This window comes from Acomys minous (genome assembly GCF_964271855.1).
Source record: "Acomys minous genome assembly, chromosome: 12".
NCBI lineage: Eukaryota > Metazoa > Chordata > Mammalia > Rodentia > Muridae > Acomys > Acomys minous.
In genome coordinates, this window is record NC_140493.1 from 20,363,288 (window position 1) to 20,388,679 (window position 25,392).

Here is a 25,392-nt window from a genome sequence, read left to right on the forward strand (position 1 = left end):
CCTGGCTCTTGAAGAGTAGCAAGGACAGAATAGTCAGTTCGTGCTGCAGTAAAGGAGTTTTGGGAAATGGTGGCCATTTGGCTGGAACTTACACAGACAGTACTGTCAGGAAACAGCCTCCTTGGTGAATGGGGATTTCTTGTGGCGCCCTTGTCCTTTTCCTCCCACAAGACGGGTCAGATGTATTCCCAGAGTGATGATGTTCGTTCTTTTTTTTTTTTTTTTGGTTTTTCGAGACAAGGTTTCTCTGTATAGCCTTGCCTGTCCTGGACTAACTTTGTAGACCAGGCTGGCCTTGAACTCACAGCGATCCGCCTGCCTCTGCCTCCTGAGTGCTGGGATTAAAGGCGTGCGCCACCACCGCCTGGCATGATGTTCATTCTTGAGCATCCTAATAAATGTTCATAGTTCATTTTAATGAGATGTAGCCGCAGTGCCTGATTGTCAGTTTTATCAGCTAATATTTGAAATGCTTAGCATTTCTAGGGCAGTGGTAACACGAGGGCAGGTGAACACTGAGACACATCTGGCTATGTGGGCCAGTCTGACCTCAACTCTCAAGAACCCTGCCTCCCTCCCAGGATGTTACTACAGTTTGCACTACTGTGCTTTAATGTATTTTGATGTGTATTGGTGTTGGAGTCAGGCTCAGGGCTTTGTAAGTGCTCTGTCCCCAGCCCAGTTGTTGGTCTCACCTGGTGCCCTGTGCATGCTGAGTAGCAGGCACACACCACTGAGCTCTTCACTAAGAGGCTTTGTAAAGCTGTCACCTAGCAGATAAGTGGCCTGGTAGATTCTTTTGTACAGATTCAAGTCACTCAGTGGCAGCACTCTAGGATTTCCTAATGCAACTGGTTAGTTTGCCGGGATCGCCCTATGTTAGTGAGTACAGTGTACTTGGTGGCCTCACTGGCCTCTGCACACTAGGTGGCAGCAACATCCCACCACCACTCCCAACCAGAGGGGATTCCACACTAGCCGATTCACCCACAGCTGGAAGCCACTCCTACCTCCTGCTGCTGTGCTTTACGCCTGTATCACAGAGAAATCTCCCAGTGTACAAGTAACTACCATAGTGTCGAATTACGTTAATTTTTCTCTTGGTCCGGTTGGGCCAATATTCCTACTCCAGCAGGGAGCACACTTACCCACCTCCTTACCATGCTGGTCATCACACCAAGCTGAATACTTGTGGATGGTGGAGTTTCAGGTAGTTCTGTCTCTGTAAGTTCTTTGGTTAATCAGAATCCATAAGAAATTGGATGGCTTAATTTTGTGTTTTAGTTGCATAGATACGCATGTTCACCTTGAGCATGCTCAATGCCCAGAGATCCCACGGCACTGGGTCTCCAGAAGTGGAGTGACAAGATAGTTGTGAACCATCATGTGGGCGCTGGGAAATGAATCTGGGTCCTCTAAGAGCAGCAAGTGCTCTTAACTGCCGAACCATCTCTCCAGCCCCAGTGTCACATTTAGAGAAAATAGCTGGGAGGACGTAATAGAAAGACGATCTTGCTAAGGCCTGTCACTCCAGGAGTGCCTGCCTGTCCACTTGTCCACGCATGCCAATACTCTCTCCCCCACCTCCACTAAGATGCTGTGTTTCCACTGTGATGATGTGTACTTCCATGAGGGAGAAAATTAAGCCAAGAGCCAATAACCAGTAACCTCTAGATTCGAGGCCGCTACTTGTCCATCATACAGAAAGGTGCACAGTATAAAGATAGACCTCTTTATTCAGGGTAGACTAAGGCACAGTGAGGTGGGAGGGCTGCAGTCTCCACGCTGCGGTGCAGCTGTTGCTTTTCTGTCTGGCAGCTCTTTGTGGCTAAGAAGCACCTGCTAACTTGACGAGAACCCAAGCAGGTGGGCTGGCTGTGGTGTGGAGAGTGGCGGTTGTGGTCGTCAGTTCTTCTCAAAGTGTTTGATAAGAGCATCCAGCAGTTCCTGCTTCTTAGGTCCACTCTTAAGCCCATAGGCCTTGCAGACCTCCTTCAGCGTAGACACAGTGAGCTTGCCCAGTGTGCCCTTGACAAAGTGGGCCTTCAGCTCCCCTTCTGAGAACTCCACCTTGGGCTTCTTACTTGTAGAACCTTCATCATCTAGAGAAAGGGGACAGGAAGGAATGACCTAGAATTGCTTCCAGAAGCATCCTAGCTACATGACACAGGGCTGCAGGTGACCGTTTGCCATCTGCATGCCTAAAACAGCTGCTCAGTCTGTTAGCATACCATTTTTTTTCCTGAAAAAAAATTTACAGAGGCCAGAAATACAGCACAGCAATGGATGCCAGCAAATCCAAGGTTAAGAGAAAAGAATTGTGCAATAAAAATGCAAGTGACAAATGCGTTGGTAAGCCACTATGTCCAACAGCAACCTCCAGGACAAGGCAGTCACTTCTGATACAAAATGGAGCAAGCAGGATGGCTCACAGTCTGACCTCTCGCCATTCCTGTCTTCACAGGTCTACTAGACAACAAGGTTTAAATACGCCTTTACTTAGCCAAAGTCAGCCAAAAGGAGTAAAACCTAAACCAAAACCATCCCCAAATGGTGGCCATGTGCCTGGCAGCTGTCTACAAATGTGAGCCTCACAGGAGGCTACACAGCCTACAGGAGGGCTGTCCTGTGGGAAAGAGCGCCGGGAGCGGACAGCAGAGGGAAGGCCCAATGACAATACCCCGCTCCTACATACACATCCGAGCAGGAGATAGACTCCCTCTGCTGTTTGCTCTGGACATCTAGATAACTGGAGCTGGAGAGTGGTTCAGTTAAGAGCGCTGGCGGCTCTTCCAGAGGACCCGCGTTTGGTTCCCAGCAACCACATGGCAGCGCACAACTTTAGTTCCATGGGATCTGATGCTCTTCTGGTGTGTGTATGCGTGTGCAGACAAAACACCCATGTCCATGCATCTTAAAACATTTAGATAATCAGCCAGGCGTGGTGGCGCACACTTCTGATCCCAGCACTTGGGAGGCAGAGACAGGCAGATCTCTGTTTGAGGACAGCCTGGTCTACAAAGTCCAGAAAAGCCAAGGCCACACAGAGAAACCTTGTCTCGGGGGAAAAATATATGGATAATGGATGTAAAGTACAAGATTGCCAAAAGCATAGAAACCAGTGTAGTAGGCCTCGCTTATAATCTTGGCACCAGGAGGATAAGGCAGGCAACCTGGACTACAAAATAAGAGCCTGTCTCAAAGCAAAACAAACAAAAGAGCATACAAAAACATACTCATTTCTTAGTGGACAGGGTATAAATGTTGCTTTTTTTTTTTTTGAGGCTACTTGTCAGATTTCTGAGTGCTGGGACTGGACCTATGCTACTATACCTAACTTTTGATGCAGGGGTGCGTGCGTCTGTGTGCGAGTGTGCATGCGTGTGCACTCACCTACTGGAATTATACACTAGTCTGGCCATACTTGGATTTCACATGGAGATTGGGAATCTGAACTCAGGTCCTTATACTTGCTGAGCCACCATTCTGACCCACTAAGCTATTGCCCCAAACCCTGCACATTTTTTTTTTTTCGAGACAGGGTTTCTCTGTGTAGTCTTGGCTGTCCTGGACTCGCTTTGTAGACCAGGCTGGCCTCGAACTCACAGCGATCCACCTGCCTCTGCCTCCCGAGTGCTGGGATTAAAGGTGTGCACCACCATGCCCGGCCCCTGCAGATTTTTAGTGTCTATCTCTTGACCCACAACTCTGCTAAGAATTGCCCTACTGACCTGCTCAAACAAATACACTGGGTTATTTATGTTGACTGTAGAATATCCCCTAATAAGAGGCCTCATTAAATAATTAAGCAAGGACACCCAGCCACTGAACTACTCTAAGGAGGCTGTAGTCTAACTTTTTTTTTTTTTTTTTGGTTTTTGAGACAGGGTTTCTCTGTGTAGCCTTGGCTGTCCTAGACTCACTTTGTAGACCAGGCTGGCCTCGAACTCACAGCGATCCACCTGCCTCTGCCTCCTGAGTGCTGGGATTAAAGGTGTGCACCACCACGCTCAGCTGCTATAGCCTAACTTTAAAAACATTTTTTGTTGTTGTTTTTGTTTTGTTTTGAGACAGGGTTTCTCTGTGTAGCCTTGGCTCTCCTGGAACCAGGACACCAGGCTGGCCTCAAACTCAGAGAGATCTGCCTGCCCCTGCTTCCCCTGAGCACTGGGATTAAAGGCGTGCAGCACTAGGCCCAGCTTTAAAAACATTTTTAACGTGTGTGTGTGTGTGTGTGTGTGTGCGCGCGCGCGCGCGCGTGCGCGCATGGATCAGTTCTCCACCTTTCCTTGGGCTCTAGGCAGGGAGCTCGGGTTACTAGACTTGCACAGGGCCTTTACCCACTGAGCTATCACACCAGCCTAGTCTTTAAAATGAGCCAGAGGGCTGGAGATGGCTGAGGGCTCCAGCACTCTACACTCCTGCAAGGGACGAGGGTTTGGCTCCCACAGCTACATGGTGGCTCGGGACCACCTCTAACTCCAGTTCCCAGAGATCCGACTCCCCCTTCTGCCCTCCGCAGGCACCAGACATGCAGATGGTAAAATGCATACATGAGAGCAAGGCCCTCAGGAGGTAGTAAGACAAATCTAAAAAATTAATAAGGTAGAAGACACTCACAAAGTAATAAGACAAACCTAAAGAAGTTAATAAGGTAGAAGACAAAGTAATAATACAAATCTAAGAAATTAATAAGTAGAAGACACAAAGTTATAAGATAAATCTAAAAAAATATTAATAAGATATAGGGCTGGTGAATGACTCATCAGATCCAAGTATTTGCCTCGTGAACTCGAGTGACCCCTGGAACCCACATATGTGGAAGAAGCGAACTGACTCCACAAAGTTGAGCTCCACACATGTGCCATGGCAGACACGTGCCCATCTCCCTCCCGTCTCCCCACACAAGGAAACAATATACACATCTGTATAGAAATTTCTAGGCAAGACTTTTAACACCAACTGGGTGTAGTGGCACACACAGGCAGATTGCTGTGAGTTCAAGGCCAGCTTGGTCTACGAAGGGAGTCCAGGACAGCCAAGGCTAATACAAAGAGACCTTGTCTCAAAAAAAAAAAAAAAAAAAAGACTTTTAGCCACAGTACCCCATGCATACAAGCTTCTGGAAGCTCAGTAACACAGGCATGTGTGAGACCCATCCCACCCACCCATCCCCGAGGAAAAAAAGGAAGAGAAGAAAGGAAATTAATTAGCTCTGCGGCAAGACCATAAAGACCACGAGAGCAGCTTTTTAAAGGAATGTGCTGTGCGACTGCACGGCCCCTCACCTTGTTTTCTCTTGGTAACTGTTCCCTCGGGATTATAACCAGGCGGGTAGACAAGCTCTTTAAACTCATCTGCCAGGGAGCCCAGTCTTTTCTTTATGGCTTCAACCTTGGGCACTAGAATATCAAAACAACAGTGTCAGGCGAGTCATGCGTATCCTAGTGACCTGTTCACTTACAGTTCTGTGGAAACCATGAGTAAGCACTGAGTCAGGCTGGGGGAAGGGCTGGATGCAAGGCAGCTGACAGGGCCCTGAAAACATGCAACAAAATCCTAGCATGCTTCATGCAGTGTCCTCAGCATCGTGGGGGGCGGGGGCCCTGAGATTCCCAAATCCTGGGACGTGTCATTCCCTATTTAAGTGGTATAGTACCTGCCTATGTCCTACACACCCTCTCACATGCTTCAGGTGAAGCCAGGACACGGAGGTACTTCTTCCTCATAGGCTGCTGAGCCTAAGGGGTCTCTCCTGCTAGACCAGGCTAGACAGCCCTCACAATGCTGCCTCCTTGTAACAACAGCTATTTATCTGTGTTAAGAGACATGGATAACTAGAAAGCTAAGCAGGCCAAACTAACTGTTCCGGTCCTTTAACTGTCACAAGGGCCTTCATTAAGTCCAGTCTGCTTCCAGTGACTATTCACTTCCCTGTCACAGGCTGTGGCCTCAGAAATGTGCGAGGACACCACCATTAAGAAGGGGTCGAGTAGCAAGGCCAGAGAAGCCCAGCTTGACAGGAAAGCAGCAAGCACGGTGGATAGGGACGAGGGCGGCACTCGGGGTTTTCTCCTGTACCCACTACTGAGTGCTCGGCACCTGTAACTGGGATAGTCATTCCCTTCCCTGTAAAGTAAGGACAGTGGGTGGCCGGCTTCCCAGTTATGAACATTAGCTGAGTCAGCAGGACAGCAGTGCCTGCCTCTGCGGGCCTCAGTAACTGTTATCAATGTTAACTTTCACTGACATGTAGACTTGGGATGGCCCAGTCGGTTCAGATCAGGTCTCAGGGGCCTGGCACTCTTTCCTCCTCTAATCTGTTCCAGGCAGTCTGAGGTGACCTAGAAAACCTGTCAAGCAGAGACAGTCTGACATGGAGGTTTGGAGACAGCTAGAAAAACATCTATCACTAGTCAAGAGGGTCAGCAAAGTAAAAGCTATCTTCCACTGTGTTCCCCCAGCACATACACACCAGCACCACTGGGAGCGGAGACAGGCCCAGGCTGTAGCTCACCAAAGAGGAAGAGTGACCTACCAGCCCCACATAGCCATGGGTTCAATCCCCATCACCGACAAACAACAAAAGGACTCCTCAGCTCACGCCACGTTTCTTACTTGTCAGATCTACCACTTGCTCAGACTCCATCATATCCAAAGCTAGGGCCTCTAGGTTCCGGAAGTGCTGCTGCAGCACAGGGTTCTCAAAACTGTCACTCCTGTTAAGACACAGCAAAGCGTAAGAATGGCTTCCAGCAGAAAACAGAATGTCCAGCCAAGCTAGCGTAGGCTGAAAGGCAGTAGAGAAAAAGACCCCATGTGAAAGTGGAGACCTCAGAAATCAACTTCTCTCTCTCTCTGCCGTGTGTGGTGGCACACGCCTTTAATCCGAGCACTCGGGATGAGATTAAAAAGGGAGCCTTGTGGCCTCAAACCCTGTTTCATCTGAAAATGGTCACAACACCAACCTTTCAGGGCTCTTCCAGATTTTTTTTCCCCAAGTGTGTAGGTGTGTGTCTGTGTGTATGTGAGTGCAGGTGCCTGCAGAGGTCAAGGTGTGCCCTGACAAAGGTGCTAGGAAGCAAATGTTGGTCCTCTGCAAGAGCAGTAAATGCAGCTGGGCATGGTGGCGCATGCCTGTAATCCCAGCACGCAGGAGGCAGAGGCAGGTGGATTGCTTGAGTTCAAAGCCAGCCTGGTCTACAAAGTGAGTCCAGGACAGCCAGGGCTGCACAGAAGAACCCTGTCTTGAAAAAACAAAAAACAACAACAAAAAGAGAGCAGTAGCTGCTCGTAACTACTGAGCCGTCTTTAGCCCTCTTTTAGGTTTCTTATGAAGAATAAAGGACAGGGTAGGGTTAAAGTGTAGGGGACCGCAGGTTCAATCCAGCACCAAACATTAAGAAAAACAGTTGACATAATGCTGGCATTGCATAGAGAACAGTGTCTAACATATGGGCTGTTTTGTTGTTGGTGTGTGTTTCTGTATGTGACGCAGGCACCTAAGATCAAACCCAAACCCTTGTACACACCAGCAAAGTACATCCCAGCCCTACACAGCAGCCTCTCAGGGCTCATATTTTCAAGAAGAGGACTATAGCAGGAACTCAGAGGGTTTTTGGAGACAGGTTTCATATATTCTAACCTGGCCTCAAACTTACTATGTAGCCATGGATGACCTAGGATTCTGGTACCCCTGCCTCCACCTCCCCAAGTGCTGGGATTCCAGGTGTCTACCATACACCCATTGAAAGGTATCGCTGGCCCAGAAGTAAAGTAAAAGATACAATATGAAAAACTCTAATTTGACGAGAAAAAGACTTTAAACTGACTTTAAAATAGACTACAGGCCAAGTGTGGTGACGAATACCCCTAAATCCGGCACCCAGGCTAATCTTGGCTAGATAGCAAGACAATGTCTAAAAAATTGAACAAAACAAAAACCAGTCCGGGCAGTAGTGGCGCACGCCTTTAATCCCAGCACTCGGGAGGCAGAGGCAGGCGGATCTCTGGGAGTTCAAGGCCAGCTTGGTCTGCACAGTAAGTTTCAGGACAGCCAGATCAGTTACAGAGAAACTCTGTCTTGAAAAAAAACAAAACAAACACTTAACAAAACAAAAACCAAAAAGCCAGAATCTTGATAAGCATGTATCCTGAGAAGGTACACTGATGACCAAGTACATAAAGAGATGTTCAGCTGTAATTACCATTAGGGAAATATAAATGAAACCATGAGATACCATCTCACATCTCTCAAAAACTAAAAGACAGCAGCTAAGGATGTGGCTCTGCTGAGTTTGACAGGCAACCATGAAGCATTGGGTTCAAGTCCCAATACCAGATAACCAGGCACAGCGGCACTTGTTTGTAATCCCAGCACTGGACACGTGAAGGCAGGATCAGTTCAAGTTCATCCCAGGCTAGAGAGCAGGTTCAGGAGACAATCAGGAAGCCACAGCATGAGGACAAGCCAGGGTACGCGCTGAGTCAGTGTCCTTCCTCCCTCCATCCCTCCGTCCTCCCACCTGGAAAAGATCTTGTGCATCCCAAACACAAAATAAAAACTCACTACAGAATCAAGGATAACCTCCAATGCCTAATGCCCCTGCCTCCAACTTCAGAGTGCTGGGAACTACAGGCATGCACCACCACAGTGAGAAATAAAATACAAAAACAAGACAAGAAGCGTAGCCAGGATGGGGGAGAAAGTGGAACACTTGGTGAAAATGCACAATAGGCAGGAACTGCGGGACACTGTAAGGAGATTCCCGAATAATTAAAGCTGGAAAGCCAGTGAGGTGGCACTTGCTTACACAGGCTGACAACCTGAGTTTAATCTCAGAAGCCGTGGTGGAGGATAACCAACTGCCAAAAACTATATACACACTACTTACACACATATACAAATAATACATAAAATTATAAAATATTTAAAGGCTGGGCATGGTGGAGCACACCTTTAATCCCAGCACTTGAGAGGCAGAGGCAGGCAGATTGCTTTGAGTTTGACTACAGGGAGTCCAGGACAGAGAAACCCTGTCTTGAAAAACAAAAAACAAAAAACCATGAAATATTTAAAATAGGGAACTGGAAAGATAACTCAGCAGACAAAGGTGCTTGTCACAAAAACTGAGGACTTGCGTTCAATCCCCAGAACCTCACAAAGTGACTTGAGAGCAGGGTGCAGTGACACACGCCTGTAATCCCAGCATTTAGGAGACAGAAGCAGGAAGAACCGTGAGTTCCAGGGCAGCCAGGGCAACACGGAGAAACCAAAAGTGGGGGAAAAGGGACTTGAGGGCTCAAGAGACTGTCTTGTAGAGGACCTGGGTTCAGTTCCCAGCACCTACATGGTGGTTCAAAGCAGTTTTAACTCCAGGCCTAGAGGATGCAACTCCCGCTTCTGACCTCCTTGAGCACTAGCCATGGATATGGTACACACACACACAAAATAAAAATAAATAAATCTTAAAGGCAGGGGGCATGGTGACACAAACCTGTAATCCTAGCATCTAGAACACTGAGGCAGAAGGAGTATTGCAAATTTGAGGCTAGCCTGGGCTACAAAGTGAGTTCTAGGCCAGCCTGAGTTACAGAGTAAGATCCCATCTAAGATGAACAAGAAACTGAATAAGCATTTACCACTCTTTTTGAACGTGTTAAACAACTAGCCTTTCTTTTCTGAGAGAGAGTCTCACTTATGTAGCCCAGGCTAGCCTTAAATGTGCAGTCTTCCAGCCTCAGCTCCAAAGTGCTAGGGTTACAGGTATACGCCGTCACGTGTGCTGGGGTTACAGGTATACACCGTCACGTGTGCTAGGGTTACAGGTATACACCGTCACGTGTGCTGGGGTTACAGGTATACGCCGTCACGTGTGGTTTCTAGTCTGACTTTTCAGGTCTCCTAGCACACTCTGAGAGTCCTCAAGATAAGCAGAGCTCCCATTCGGTATGTACTTTTTGAGTTCTTGGTTGTGGCTAACTGAAGAGAACCAAGCCCTCTCAGTCTGTGTCCAATCTGACAGGGCTCAGCTGTGGCAGCAGCCCCAGAGGACAGCCGGAGGAGGACAGCCCCAGAGATAGCCCCAGAGGACAGCCAGAGGAGGACCCCGCACTCACCTGTACGTGAAGCGGAGCTTATGAACAATGGCCTTCATCTTGTCTATCTGCTGGGCGTTGGCCATCACTTTCTCAGTAAAGGGCACCTTCCGCTTGTCGTCAGCATAGGGGAGGAAGACAAGCTGGAAGCCTGAAGGAGACAGGTCCTATGAGATGTGACTTAGTGACGCAGCTGTTTGTCACCTCTGTGTCCTGTCTCCTTTATCAGGGGACAGGCTCTCAAGGGTACATGGGAAGCCTGGCAGAGGAGGGTGCCTCAACAAGAAGCAGCAAGCAGGCCAACAGCAGGAGGTCTCCCAGCATTTAGCTTTATTAGACAGTGTCACCCCTGAGGGGCTGAGTTCCAGCTTCACGGGGCTCTCCTCAGCTGCTGCCTTTTCCCATTTTATTCTAGCTTCCAGCATGCATTTAAGAGGCAAGAGTTACGTGGATCCTGGGACAGTTCCTTGACGGTTCTAGAAAGAGAAATCCAGCCACTGTAACCAATGCTGCTGCCAGGTGGGGGCCCTTGATGACAGTGTGAAGGTGTTAGGCAAACAACAGGGAGTGGGCCAGTCTCTCTCCTCAGCTCTCTAGCCTCCCGCTGCTGTCTGCTAATGACAAGGACTTTGGCTGCTTGCTGGGTTTGACCAGGCAGCACAGACAGCACACAGCATTAAAGGGTGAGCGCAGCTAGAGGTTAAGAGCTTAACAACCGAGCATATGACAGCTCCCAAATAAACGATGGCATTTGTTCTTATTAGCATCACTAGAAGACTACCATCGGTGACATCCTGTGCTAGGCATAAGCACATTTAATTATCTCAAAATAAAACAAATTTCATATGGGAATAGGAAATTTAAAGTCTGTGCCGAAGTTGGCTACTTAACAACCGGCAGAGGTGGGTCCGAAACAAAGGGAAGTGAGTTCTCAGACACACAGCCAGAGACAAAGTCACAGCTGGGTGTGCTGTGCACACCTGTAACCACAGCACTCAGGAGGCAGGGACAGGAGGAACACAAGCCCTAGGCCAGCTTGGCTGCACAGTAGACCTTGTATGGAGGAGCTAAAGAGGCAAGAGCGAGTCTGACTTCAAATAGCCGTGTTGTCTGCACCGCGCCACACAGCCTTGGCAACTGCAGGACGTAAACGGAGTAATAAGGGTGGCAGGACCCTTTTCAGTAAAGAAAGCATCAGCAGAGAAGGCGTGAAACTTGACCTAGGAATGTGTGAACAGTCCTGAAGGACACAGCTCTGAAGCCTGACCACAATGTCTCCTCATGTGACTGTGCACACTATGTGCCACACAACCATCTGTGGCGGCCTTGGCCACATGTCTCCCAGGCCTGATGCTGGGAGACTCTGGTGCTTCAGACCCCTAAGGGATCCCAAAGCACATGCTCGGCTCCCGAGCCTGGGTCTCCGCCACGCACCTGCTGGAGTCACCTGAACATTCTGATCATCTAGTTCCTCTTCCTGTGGCACCAGAGCCACAAAATAAGGAGGGCCGTTCTTTCGGGCTGTGTATCTACACACCGCTATGACCTCCTTCTCCACACACTTGGTGAGTAGAGCGCTGAACAAGGTTGAGCTCCCTAGAAAACAAACGTCACAGTGGCCTACATCTCCTTTCTCCCCTCCCCCAACACAATCAAGTCTTTTTTTTTTTTTTCGAGACAGAGTTTCTCTGAGTAGCCTTGGCTGTCCTGGACTCACTCTGTAGACCAGGCTGGCCACGAATCCACAGTGATCCACCTGCCTCTGCCTCTCGAGTGCTGGGATTAAAGGTGTACGCCACCACCTCCCAGCTGAGACATTAAAATACCCCATTTGCATCTCTTTTATGGTGTCTGAACAACATCCATTTTAGGAAACATGGCCCAATAAACCCAGTGACAGTCGTTGGTTCTCCCTTGGTCTGTGTACTTACCACTTACCAGGGACTCCTCAGGTATAAAAAGAGGTTGTCTACACATTTACCAGGGACCCCTCCAAGCACACGAACAGGGAGCCTACACACTCACCGTTCACCAGAGACTCCTCCAGGCACACGAACAGGGACTCTACACACTCACCGTTCACCAGGGACTCCTCCGGGTACACGAACAGGGACTCTACACACTCACCGTTCACCAGGGACTCCTCCGGGTACACGAACAGGGACTCTACACACTCACCGTTCACCAGGGACTCCTCCGGGTACACGAACAGGGAGGGCCTCAGGTAGTGGTGCTTCTTCAGTGTTACCATGGGCTTAAAGCCCACGAGCACCAACCCTGGCTCATCGAACCGCTTCAGCTCCTCCGTCTCCTCCTTCTCGAGCACAATCTGCCGACTCCCATAGGTCTAGAGGAGAAAGGAGGGATCAGCCAGGCCACAAAAGGCCTATGTGGAGATGCATTGTGGGCACCAAAGGAACATGAGCAAGTCAGGACCCGCTCTAGAACGGTCGGGGCAACGGCCTAGCAGCAGGAGCTCTTGCTATACAACTAGGAGCGCGCGTGTGTGCATCCCTGCCACACAGGGGTCAGCAGATGTGCCAGGGACACCACGGTTGAGCTGGGGGAGGAGACTGGAGCATCTCACGGCTGGCTGGCCTGCCAACCTGGTTAGGAAAACATTAAGCTCTGGTCCAGTGAGCGACCCAATGTCCTCTTCTGGCCTCTACATGTAAGTGCATGGTACACACGTACACACACCCACACCACACCCACACCGCTCTCTCAAGGAGCAGGAAGATGAGTAGCCAGAGACATCCTCCTCATACAATCCGGCCTGAGCATTTACTGAAGGATTTCCAGGTAATTTACATACGCCATCAACATCTTCTGTAACAATCCTGGGAGATAGGGTTAACAGGTGCTGCAGAGACGGCTCAACAGTCAGGCGCCTGCCTAGCAATTAGGAAACAACCACAAAAACCAGTTTAACAGTCACTGAACTGGGGGCCGACAGTTGGGCAACATGCTCCAGATCATACAACTTAACTCCAGTTCCGCCTGGTGCCCCGAGGAACCCACAGCAGGTTCTGGATTGCGGTCTCAGAGGAAGGCAGCAAGAAACACACCTAAATGTTACTTCTGAGCTTCGACCTTGATCCTGATATGGTTAATATCAGAACTTGGTGGCAGAGTCAAAAATTTGGGTTCATAACAAAAAAAGGACCCTTCAGATTTATTCAGGCAACTGACCCAATAAAGAAACTCGATGAACAGAGGGCGGCTACCCAATAAGCCAGCACGATAGTCTAGTTACTTACAAATCAAAGAGAATATCTCATACCTTTTATCCTTCAAACAGCAGGGACAGAATCTCTGGTGTAAAATTTACACTCAAACAAACAAAAAAAACCTCATGGCCTGAATAAAAATATTTAACTTTAGCAAACAGTTAAGTCCTGAACTTGTGCAAAACTCTGATCCTCTCCCACATTTTACATACCTAAAAGGATATATACAGCCAGCCATGGTGGGACATGCCTTTAATCGCACCAGCAGGGAGGCAGAGGGAGGCAGAGGAAAGTAGATCTCCAAGTTCAAGACCAGCATTGGTTTTGAGACAGAGATCCTGCCTCAAAATAACAAGGATATTCTCACTTTCCAATACTACAGCCTTAGGAAGATATACAGCAGAGAAAGGAGCAAAAGAGGGGATTGCTCTACTTGGTCTTTGATGTTCAGAAAGGCATGTGCTCAAATCAAAGAGAAAAAAAAATCTCACAACCAGTCCACCGGATGTGTAAACCCTAACCACCTGGGGGAGCAGTGTGCTCAAACAAAGTTTCCACCAGCCCCAGGTGTGCTCAGCTTTCTGCCTCTCACTGATGCATTAGCCATGGCTGCAGGGCCAGCAGCTTCCTGTCTCAACAGCTTATCTATGTCAGATGCAGCTGAACAGTGACTTAGCTGGCTAGGCTGCTCAACCCGCCCACTTCCTAGTTTTGTTGTTGTTGTTGTTTTTGGTTTTTTAGGGTTTCTACATAGCCCTGTCTGTCCTGTAACTCACTCTGTAGACCAGGCTGCCTACAAAGATCCATCTGCTTCTGCCTCCTGACTGCTGGGATTAAAAGTTGTGTGCCACCAAGCCCAGCTATTTTTTTTCTTTTAAGAATTATATACCGCCAGGTGGTGGCGGCGTATGTCTTTAATCCCAGCACTCAGGAGGCAGAGGCAGGCGGATCGCTGTGAGTTCGAGGTCAGCCTGGTCTACAAAGTTAGTCCACGACAACCAAGACTACACAGAGAAACCCTGTCTCGGAAAAAACAATAATAATAATTTACCTGCACATATGCATGTGCACCACATGCACGCAGAGGTCAGAAGAAGGGGCCTATTATCATAGAACGAATTTTTGGATGGCTGTAAGCCACCATGTGGATGCTGGGAACAGAACCTGGGGACTCCGCAAGAACAGCAAGTATTCTGTTAACTGCTGAGCCACCCCTACAGCCCCGACCAGTCAATTCTTGAAGTGAAGACTCAGTAGGAAAGGTTGCCACCTACCAGAGACCGCTTGGTATCACTAGGCAGGAGCAGACTGCCTGTGTTGACATTAAAAGTCCTCGTCTTGGTCTTCACCGGTTCATTGGTTTCCCGATAGAGCCTCACTGGAAAAGGCTTGTTTGCTTTCTGGACCAAGTTATAAACGCCCACCATGAGCGTCACGTCATTACCGAGCTTAAACTTCAACCTGAGGGAGGAGGGGAAAAAAAAAAGAGAGAAAAACAAGTATGGACAGGAAAGTTGTACTTTCCTATGTAAAATGGTTTCTGTCTTTCTTTGGTTTGTTTTTTTGAGACAGGGTTTCTCTGTGTAGCCTTGGCTGTCCTGGACTCACTTTGTAGACCAGGCTGGCCTTGAACTCACAGCGATCTACCAGCCTCTGCCTCCAGAGTGCTGGGATTAAAGACGTGCGCCACCACGCCCGGCTATAAAATGTTTTCACTGCACCCAGCTTCAATTTGTCTTACTCTTCCCAATAATGTCTTAGAACACAAATAGCGTGTGAACTGTAAGGAGAACCCTGGGTGTGGTGCTACACATCCAGTCCCAGCGGGTGAGGAACTAAGACAGGATTGTGGGACCCCAGAGCTAGCAAGGGGAGCATACCAAGTACTAGGCTAGGCAGGGCTACATACAAGACTCTGTCCAAAACAATGATGCAAACAAATGGAGAGGTGGAGGAAAGGTAGGATACAGCCAAGCATGGCAGCAGGTCCAGCTCAGGATACAGAGCAAGACCTGTCTTTTAAAAACAAGAACAAAACAAAACAAAACTGGTGTGGTGGTGCACATCTTTAATCCCAGCACTTGGGGAGGCAGAGGCAGGTGGATCTCTGTGAGTTTGAGGCCAGCCTGGTCTATAAAGCCAAGGCTACAAAGAGAAACCCTGTCTCAAAAAATAAAACCAACAATAACAACAGCAAAAGATAAACTAACAATCTGGTTACTATTGACTTCATGGTGTAAAAAAATCAAAATTAAGCCAGGCATGGTGGTATACCTTTTTAATCCTAGCACCTGGGAGGCAGAGGCAAGTGGATCTCTGAGTTCGAGGCCAGCCTGGTCTACAGAGCAAGTTACAGGACAGCCAAGGATACACAAACTCATGTCTCCAAAGCCAACAGGGGAAGGTGCATGTGCCACAGCATGGTTGTGTCGGTCAGAAGACAACATGTGAAAGTTAGTCCTTTTCTTCCACTACGGGGATCCCCAGGGAAAGGACTCAGGCCATCAGGCTTGGCAGCACGCACCTTTGCCTAGTGAGCTATCTCACTGGCTTAGTAACAACGTAACCAATAACAATAACTAACACCTGGAGGCTGGAGCGCTGGCTCCATGGTTAAGAGCAGTTGTTGCATCCACATCACAACCACCCGTAACCCCAGCTACAAGAGATCCAATGCCTCTTCCCCCTACACAGCACACAGACATACATGTAACTCAAAAACAAATAAATAGACTGGGCAGTGGTGGCACACGCCTAAATCCCAGCACTTGGGAGGCAGAGGCAGGTGGATCTGTGAGTTTGAGGCCAGCCTGGCCCAGGAATACACAGAGAAATCCTGTCTGGAGAAACCAGTAAATAAGTAAACACGCACATACAGAACATCTGTTAAGCTTCTCTGTGTTTTTGATGCCTTTTGTTCACTCCTTACAGTAAGTAACCTAATGAGGCAGATGCTATTGCCATCTGCCATTTGGAAGGCAGACAAAGGACTAAGGAACGCAGAAGGGGACTTAGAAACGAAGGCTGCCGTGGCACTAAGGAGACAGACCATACCAGCTCCTGCCACGGAACAGAAGTGACAGCTCGTGCTGTCCTGAGGGAGCCAGGGGTGAACGGTGCAGCGGGAGCACAGGTGTGAAGTCTAACCTACGCATCGCTTCTCACTTCTCAGGGAGGACGGGCAGCTAGCACGGGCGGGTGCCCACCTGTGCAGCACCCGCTTCTTGGTTTCCTTGGCTCGAACCTTCCTCAGCAGATCTTCCAGCTTGCTTGACTCCTCAAAGTGAACCCCAAGGTCCTCGTCCTCAGCGACACTGATGATGTCTCTGTAGAACAAGGAGATGTCAAAGCCGCCTTGCTTCTTCAGGTGCATCAAGTCAATGCAGATCCCTGACGTAAGGAAAGACCAAACACGGGCAACAAGGGCCGCAAATGAGAATTATTGTTTTGTTTCGAAACAGTTCTCGTTATGTAGCCCTGGCTGGCCTGGAACCCACAGGGATCCATCTGCCTCTGTCTCCCCAATGCTAGATCAAAGGCCTGGCACGACCACAGCCAGCTACGTTTGTTTATTTTTATTGAGGGGGAGGCTTACCCTATTTTTTTACCATAAGATGCACTCCCCCCAAAAAAGTGGGGGGAAAATAGCGTGCACCTTAGGGTCTGATTGCTGACCATCAGGAATCAACAAAGAGGCCATTTACTGATATCTTCAGAATATTTTTTTGTTTTACTGCTCCAGAAACTGGGTGCATCTGATGGTCAGGTGTGTCTTATGATTGAAAAAATACGGGTAAATCTTTGTTTAAATAGAGATGGTTCAGGCTGGGTCTGATGATATATATTGATAATCCTAATTCTTGGAAGGCAGCAGCAGGAGAAACGTAGCAAGTTAGAGGTCAACAGGTCTGCACGGCAAGCTCTGGACAAGTCAGGGAAACATGGCGAGACCTTATTTCTAGAAAGGGAAGATTCAAAAGATCATGTCTATACCAAACATGAGATTAAGCCCAGCACTTGGGAGGCTGAGGCAGGAGGACTGCTATGAGTTTGAGGCTACTACATTGGGCAATATATTGAGTTTTGGGCCATCATGAGTTATAGCACAGCCTATTTATTTATTTATGTTTTTAAAAATAAGAGAAAAGCACCCAAGTGGGGTGGTGGAACTCGCCTGTAATGCCAGTGCTCGGGAGGTAGGCCAGGATTAGAGCAGCCTGGGTGACAAGGGAATTATGATTCTATCACAGGAACGCGCAGCGCTCAGCGGCTTGCTATGCAACCTGGTCTGAAACGCCCAGATCAAGCAATCCTCCTGCCTCAGTCTCCCATTTATTTGAAGCTGCAGGACATGACACTGTGCCCAACTCAAGCATCTGCTTTTCAGTTACATTCAATGGGTCTCATTTGCTGGTTTGTTGTTTTTGAGATAGGGCCTCACTCCGTAGCGCAGCTAGGCCCACACTCCTCATGCCTCAGTCTTCAAAGCACTGGGATTTGGAGCATGCGTCGCCAGGTGCAGCCATACATCTTTTGCTCTTTTTCTTTTTTTTTTAAAAAGACCTACTGACATGTTACCAGTGTTTCATCTGAATGTATGTCTTGGTACCTCATGAATGCAGTGCCCACAGAGGCCACAAGAGGGAGCTGGATCCCCTTCAAATGTCTCCCTAGGCTAGGCATGGCAGTGCACAGCACTGCTCCTACCACTTGGGAGGCTAAGGCCTAAGGACTGCCTACTTGAGGTCGGCCTGGCTACACAGCAAATTCCAGACCAACATGACTTCTATAGCAAAACCATCTCAAAAAGCAAACAAACAAAAAGACACAAAACAGCCGGGCGTGGTGGCACATGCCTTTAATCCCAGCACTAGGGAGGCAGAGGCAGGCGGATCGCTGTGAGTTCGAGGCTAACCTGGTCTACAAAGCGAATCCAGGACAGCCAAGGCTACAAAGAGAGACCTTGTCTCGAAAAAATAAAAAACAACAATAACAACAACAACAACAAAAAGACCCAAAACAAACAAAATCACCCACAAAATGTAGACAGACTATTAACAATTTCAGGACCTAGAGCTGAAACAACATTCAAATAACCACCATTCATTGCCTCATTGAGGCCAAGACAAGCAAGCTCTGATAGAGACCGTTAGGCAATTGGCAAGGTCATCAGGCCACACTAGTGTCACCCCTTAGTTTCATTTTACTTTCTTGATGGCAAAAGTAAACACTTGACCTCAGTTATAAAGAAAATAGGTTAGGAGACACTTAAAAGAATAAAAAGCGTGGCGGGGGGGGGGGGGCAGGCGCTGAAGAGATGGCTCAGAGGTTAAGGGCACTAACTGTTCCTTCAGAGGTCCTGAGTTCAATTCCGGGCAAGCTCATGGGGGCTCACAACCATCCATGGCGTCAGCCTTAGGGCATGTGATGCCTCTTCTGACCTCCACGGGCTCTTGGATGCACACACATGGTGCACAAAAAGTCAGATAGGCACATACATACATATAAAATAAAATATTTTTAAAGTAATAATAAAACAAAAGACTAAGGAAAATGCCCACCAGTGTCATGGAGATCATTGGCTTTGGTCCTGGCCCGGCTGGCTTTGGCACTGTCGTTGCCATGGGGGTCATCTTCATTGGTGAACAGCATGATCCTCTTATGACTCATCTTGAACTGGACATCGCTGAAGAGGTTGGCGCAGACCCAGAGCACTTCACTCAAAGAGTAATCAGCTCCATGGCCGATGGTGTCTTGGAAATGGTTTTTTCCCTGTTGTCCCTTAAACCTGTCCAGCTCTAGCACCCGTTTAGCACCTGGTGAGAGGCAGGGACACGTCCGTCAGCATCGCAGTGTCCCCAGGCTGACAGAGGCTGGGCCCTCCTAGAGTGGAGGTCCACAGCACTGACCCTGAGCGCAGGAAAGCAAGTCCCCTAGCCAAGACCAAAGCTGCCTCCTCCCCCCCCAGAGCCCTCTTTTGTTCAGCGTAGTGATGTTCTCATATAAAGGAAGCCATGTTCTTTGAATATTACTGACCTGGGTTATCCAAATCTTGTAAGACATAAATATTTTTGAAATTCACTGAATTTTTGTCTTTCTCGGTGCCATAGAACACCACTGCCAAGAGATCTCGATCGCTGCTTATGATCTTACTGGTGTACACACTCTGGATACACTGAAAAACAAATATTCTGTGACTGTTTACGTAACACGAAGCTTCTGTAAAAGTTTGGCATGAGGGGAAATGCTCATAACCCCAGCAGTTGGAAGGTGGAGGCAGGAGGCCAGAAACGTGTGCCATCATGGTGGGTTCACACAGTGCCGGGGATTGAACTCATGACTTCATACATGGCACACATGGACTCTACCAATTGAGTTACACTCCTAAGCCTGCCTATCTGCTTTCCATCCTACAGGTCATACACATTAAAAGTAGAATTACTGGGCCACACGGCAATTCCAAGGTTATTATCGTTGAAGAATTCCTAAGTCACTTGCCACACCAGCTGCGCTGCTTCATATTATATTTTGTTTTTTAAGATTTCATTGGGGTTTTGTTTTGTTTTTTGTTTTTGAGACAGGGTTTCTCTACATAGTCCTGGCTGTCCTGGAACCTGTTTTGTAGACCAGGCTGGCCTTGAATTCAGAGAGGTCCACCTGCCTCTGCCTCCTAAGTGCTAATATTAAAAGGCATGCGCCACCACTGCCTCTTTCGACATTCTTAACAGCAGCTTGTTTGTTAAATGTCTACTCAAACATCTTTGTCCCCCACCCCCTTTTTAAGACAGGGTTTCATGAAGTCTAGCCTGACCAAAAACTTGAATATGTAGCCAAGGATGACCCCCTCCCAGTGCTGGAAACGCTGGTATACAATACCACCAAGCCGGGGTTTTCCACATCTTAGGCAAGCACTCACCAACTTATCTATAGCCTTAGTCTTCTTCTCTTGCTCATTTTATTTTTATTTATTTTTTTAAAGATTTATTTATTTATTACAAATAGTGTTCTGCCTGCATGAACCCCTGCACACCAGAAAAGGGCACCAGATCTCATATAGATGGTTATGAGCCACCATGTGGTTGCTGGGAATTGAACTCAGGACCTCTGAAAGAGCAGCCAGTGCTCTTAACTGCTGAGCCACCTCTCCAGCCCTCCCTCTCGTACCCATTTTAAAACACTGTTGTGATTGTTTATTACAAGTAATATTCAAGCCAGGCGTAGTGCCACACCTTTAATCCCAGCACTCAGGAGGCTGAAGCAGGCAGATCTCTGTGAGATTGAAATCTACAAAGTGAGCCCTGGTCAGCCAGGGCTGTTTCACAGAGAAACCCTGCCTCGGACACACTAGAACAACAACACTTGACTTTATAACCCAACCCTGAGGAGAACCCACTCCTCACCAAGGCTAACCCAGATGGTGGGAGCAATGTATTCAGAGTTCCCAGAAAGAGATGGAGGCTGCCTTCCCTCACAGCTCCTCTTATCAGATGCCAGTATAGGTAACCATGTGGGGGCGGGAACCACCACCAACATAGAAGCTTTCTAAAGAGCCAGCTGTGAGGGCTGGAGAAACGGCTTGTCAGTTAAGAGCACTGGCTACTCTTCCAGAGGACTCAGGTTCGAGTCCCACCCAGATGGAGCCTCACAACTACACATAACTGCAGGTCTGGGTATCTGACACTCTCCTCGTCAGCCTCTGGTATCAAGCATACAGTGGCACACAGACACGCCTGCACACAGGACACCCATATACACAAAATACGTTTAAAAATAAAGTTTTAGGGCTGGAGAGATGGCTCAGTGGTTAAGAGCACTGGCTGCTCTTCCAAAGGTCCTGAGTTCAATTCCCAGCAACCACATGGTGGCTCGCAACCATCTTTAATGTGATCTGATGCCCTCTTCTGGCCTGCAGATGCAGACAGAGCTCTGTACACATAATAAATAAATAAACCTTTAAAAAAAAGTTTTAAATATATTTCCAATTCCCAGTATCCACATTAGGCAGCTCACAACTCCTTATAACTCTAGTTCCAGATGATCTAATACCCCTTTAACCTCCAACACACACACACACACACACACACACACACACACACACACACACACAAATTTAAATATAGCCAGGCAGTGTGGTGCACGCCTTTAACCTCAGCACTTTAATAGGCCGAGGCAGGCAGATCTCTGAGTTTGAGGCCAGCCTGGTCTAAAGAGTGAGTTCCTGACAGACCCTGTTTCCAAAAACAAAACAATTTAAAGTGGCGCCTTAAATTTCCTTTTTGGCAGAACCTCACTATGGAGTCCCAGCTACCTCTGAAGTCATACTGTTCCTACTTGAGCCGCCAAGGCACAGATTACAGGCATTTGCCATCATTCCCAGACCTCCTTTACAAGGGGGAGGGGACACCTATCAAGTAAGAATGATTCTCAGTAAAAAGGAGACTCTAGACCCCACATGAGGCCTGTAGATGAGAAAGGGTCTGACAGCCCTGGACTGTGTGGGCACTGTTAAGCCAGTCAGGGGGCAGAGGCTCTTCCTGTGGTTCCGACCTGGTTCCCACACAGCACCTCAGCCCACCCATATTCAGCTCCACAGGCCAACTCCTGTTTCCTCTGTGTAACAGCTCTGGCTGGCCTGGAACTCCATCTGGAGCTATAGTCCAGGCTGGCCTCGAACTCAAGGAGATCTAAGTGCCTCTGCCTCCCAAGTGCTGGGATTAAAAGTAAAGCGTCACCACGCCCATTCAGTTTTGTGAGTTCAATAAGGAGGTAGTCTTACCTGAATGCTCATATCAAAAGGTGTGACTTCATCCTCACCCTGAGATTCGAACATAGCCCTGGAGCCATCAACCAAAAAAATCAAACTGTCCCTTCCGGAATATTTATACTCCCCTATGGAGAAATAAGCGGAAGACAACGTTTGCCGTTTGCATCATATGTTTGCATCATATTGACGATGTATACCACTTACACAAAACAGAGAAGCCCACAGAACAAAAGTACACACATTATTATAGGATGAACACTGGGTGTGCACCCCCAACGACCCAGCATTCCCTTCTGTGAGAGCCTGGGCCCAAACGCCAACATTTACTACATATATAAAACTCACCTAAGTATATATCTCAAATCATTAGTTTTGACTTATTTTTATTTTCTTTAAAAAAAGATTTAGCTGGGCCGTGGTGGTGCAAACCTTTGATCCTAGCACTTGTGAGGCAGAGGCAGGTACATCTCTGAGTTCAAGGCCAGGCTGGTCTAGAAAATGAGACTCTGTCCAAAAAAAAAAAAAAAAAAAAAAAGATGTAGTCATTTTATTTTGTGTGTTAAGGTTTTGCTTACATATATGTATGTAAACTACACGTGTGCTTGGTCCTCTCAGAAGAGGCCATTAGGTCCCCTGGAAATGGAGCTATGGATGGAAGAGAAGCCAGCGCTACTAACCACTGAGCCACCTCTCCAGCCCCTGGGAGTCTCTTATTCTGAGGATGAGGGAGGTTCTGAAGTACAAGCCTGAAACTGGGCTCTGACTCCAGGCAAGAGGCAGGAGGCAAAGTGGAGACCACCACATGTAGCTTCCAACACTCATTTTTGTGTAAACTCACTTCCCAGGAGTCAAAGTCAACATCAGTTACAGAGTGAGCTTGAAATCCTCAAAAATAAACAAACAGGAGCTGGGGAAGTAGCTCTGTGGTTAAACCAGTGGTTAAGAACACTTTGGAGGTGGGGGTGGGGGTGGAGGAGGGGTGGGGTGGGGTGGGGTGGGGTGGGGTGGGGTGGGGGTGAGGGAGGAGGTGGAGAGATGGTTCAGCACCGCCAGCTCTTTCTGAGGTCCTGAGTTCAATTCCCAGGAACCACATGGTGGCTCACAACCATCTATACCGGGATCCGATGCCCTCTTCTGGCATGCAGGCGTACAATGCATATAGAGCACTCATACATAAAATATATAAACATCTTTTAAACAAAAAGAACACTTGCAGGCTGAGCATGGTGGTGGACGCCTTTAATCCCAGCACTCGGGAGCAGAGGCAGGTGAATCACTGTGAATTCGAGGCCAGCCTGGTCTACAAAGCAAGTCCAGGACAGCCAAGTCTACACAGAGAAACCCTGTCTAGAAAAACAAACAAGAAACAAAACAAAACAAACAAAAAAGAACACTTGCTGAGCCAAGCAACATTGGCACACACCTTTAATTCCAGCACTTGAGAGACAGAGGCAGGCAGATCTCAGTGTGAGCTGGAGGCCAGCCTGGTCTACAAAGCCAGTCCAAGACACCCAGGGTAACACAGAGAAACCCTGTCTAGAAAGAAAAACAAACAAACAAAAACAAAAAAACATTTGCTGGCTGGGCAAGGTGGCGCATGTCTTTAATCCCTGTAGTTGTAAGGCAGAGGCAGGTGGATCTCTGCAAGTTCAAGGCCAGCCTGATCTACAAAGTGAGTCCAGGACAACCAGCTACATAGAGAAGACCTGTTTTGGAAAAACAAAACAAACAAAGAACACTTGTTGCTCTCTTGCAGAGGCCCCAGGTTCACTCCACAGCACCCACGGGGAGGCTAACGACCACCTAGAACTTCAGTTCTAGAAGATCATCAATGTCTTCTGCCTTCCTTTCACGCCAGACACTCCCAAAGCGCACACACATACATAAAATAAAAATAAGTATTTTTTAAAATATTCATTATATATACAATGTTCTGCCTGCAGGCCAGAAGAGAGCACCAGACCTCATTATAGATGGTTATGAGCCACCATGTGGTTGCTGGGAATTGAACTTAGGATGTTTGGAAGAGCTGGCAGCACTCTTAACCTCTGAGCCATCTCTACGGGCCAAAAATAAATATTTCTAAAACAACCAAAAACATGTAAAAATAAAGTGACAAAAATTACCATGGACAAGGTCATTTATTGGATATTAATAAGTAACTTATCAGCATCTAGTTAAAAAAAATTTGGGTTAGGAATGTTCATAGACTGGAATAAGACCTGGATAATAGCTCTGCAAAAGTCAACGAGAGAAAAATAGATCTGGGGAGAAAAGGAAATGCTATTAGACAGCAAACTACTCCCAGCAAAAAAATAAATAAATAAATGAATAAAAAAGCACACAGCGAAAATCTTTATTCCACACAGACCACACATAAGGCCACTTACCACCTGTGTCAGGGCCCTGCTCCTCTTCTTCCTCTTCCTCGCCCTCAGTTTTGTAGTAGGATTCCCACCCTGACATGTTGACTTGCTCACTAGGTGAGAGAAGTTATGAACAACAAATTTCAACAAACAAACAAAAATGCAGAGGAAGGCAGCTCTGCGGTTAAGCGCTTGCCTACCACGTGCCAGGTAAAAAAGGAAGAAAGAAAAAAAAAGACTTCTAGGTTCTTTTTAGTTGTGCTCTAAATGCTCGGGTCACTAATGAATGTGAATCGTGGCTCCTGCTGCTTCGAGAACTCTTGGGTCGTCCAAGGGGCAGAGTAATTGGCATGAGGGTCCCTGCATGAGATTAGCAGTAACCTAACCCTTAAGGATGCCGCAGGACCAAAATGGCTGGGGGTGGGGGTGGGGGGAGCGAGTTACGATGGAGAAGCTCAGCCCTGAAGGTCCCATCTCCAGCGCCATTCGGACTGGGAGGATATTCGGTGCTATGGCTGAAACACTAGTCTTCATTTCTTCCCCCCACGTCTCCCCTAACCTTCAACCAGAGACTCTCAGTGTAAGTCTCAACCACCAGCCCTATGCTGCTTCCTGGGGAGAAAGGAGCAGGACCCAATGTGTCAGTCTCTTCCGACCGACGCTGCTCCGTCGCGAGGCAAGGGACCGCGCGACACTGGGCGTGCACTTAAGGCCACCACGGTAGACCGCACCCAACACGTACAGCGAAGCCCACCCACTACCTACCTTTGCAGCAGGTGAGCAAGCCACTGGGACAGAAGAAGGAGGGCACCACGTCCACGCGGGCTCCAGCTCTCTCCCAATCAACGACGCTTACGTCATCACGCACAAACGCCCTTCTACCCTCCAAGCGGACACGCCTACCTCCCATCCCGGGCTCCCCACCCAGGTTCCC

The 25,392-nt window shown here is 48.1% G+C and overlaps 1 protein-coding gene across 1 annotated transcript; it reads right to left on the reverse strand.

Moving 5' to 3' along the window:
* Window positions 1-1,711: 1,711 nt before the first annotated feature.
* On the reverse strand, window positions 1,712-25,355 carry XRCC6 (X-ray repair cross complementing 6). Its single transcript, XM_084748361.1, has 13 exons — window positions 25,224-25,355; window positions 24,483-24,571; window positions 22,105-22,217; window positions 19,365-19,503; window positions 18,890-19,144; window positions 16,535-16,718; window positions 14,603-14,789; window positions 12,277-12,445; window positions 11,533-11,694; window positions 10,120-10,249; window positions 6,619-6,719; window positions 5,289-5,402; window positions 1,712-2,102 (listed from the first exon to the last, which is right to left on the reverse strand). The coding sequence occupies exons 2-13, from the start codon at window positions 24,556-24,558 to the stop codon at window positions 1,906-1,908; spliced, it is 1,827 nt and encodes a 608-aa protein (XP_084604487.1). The 5' UTR covers window positions 24,559-24,571; window positions 25,224-25,355; the 3' UTR covers window positions 1,712-1,905.
* Between the last annotated feature and the right edge of the window lie 37 nt (window positions 25,356-25,392).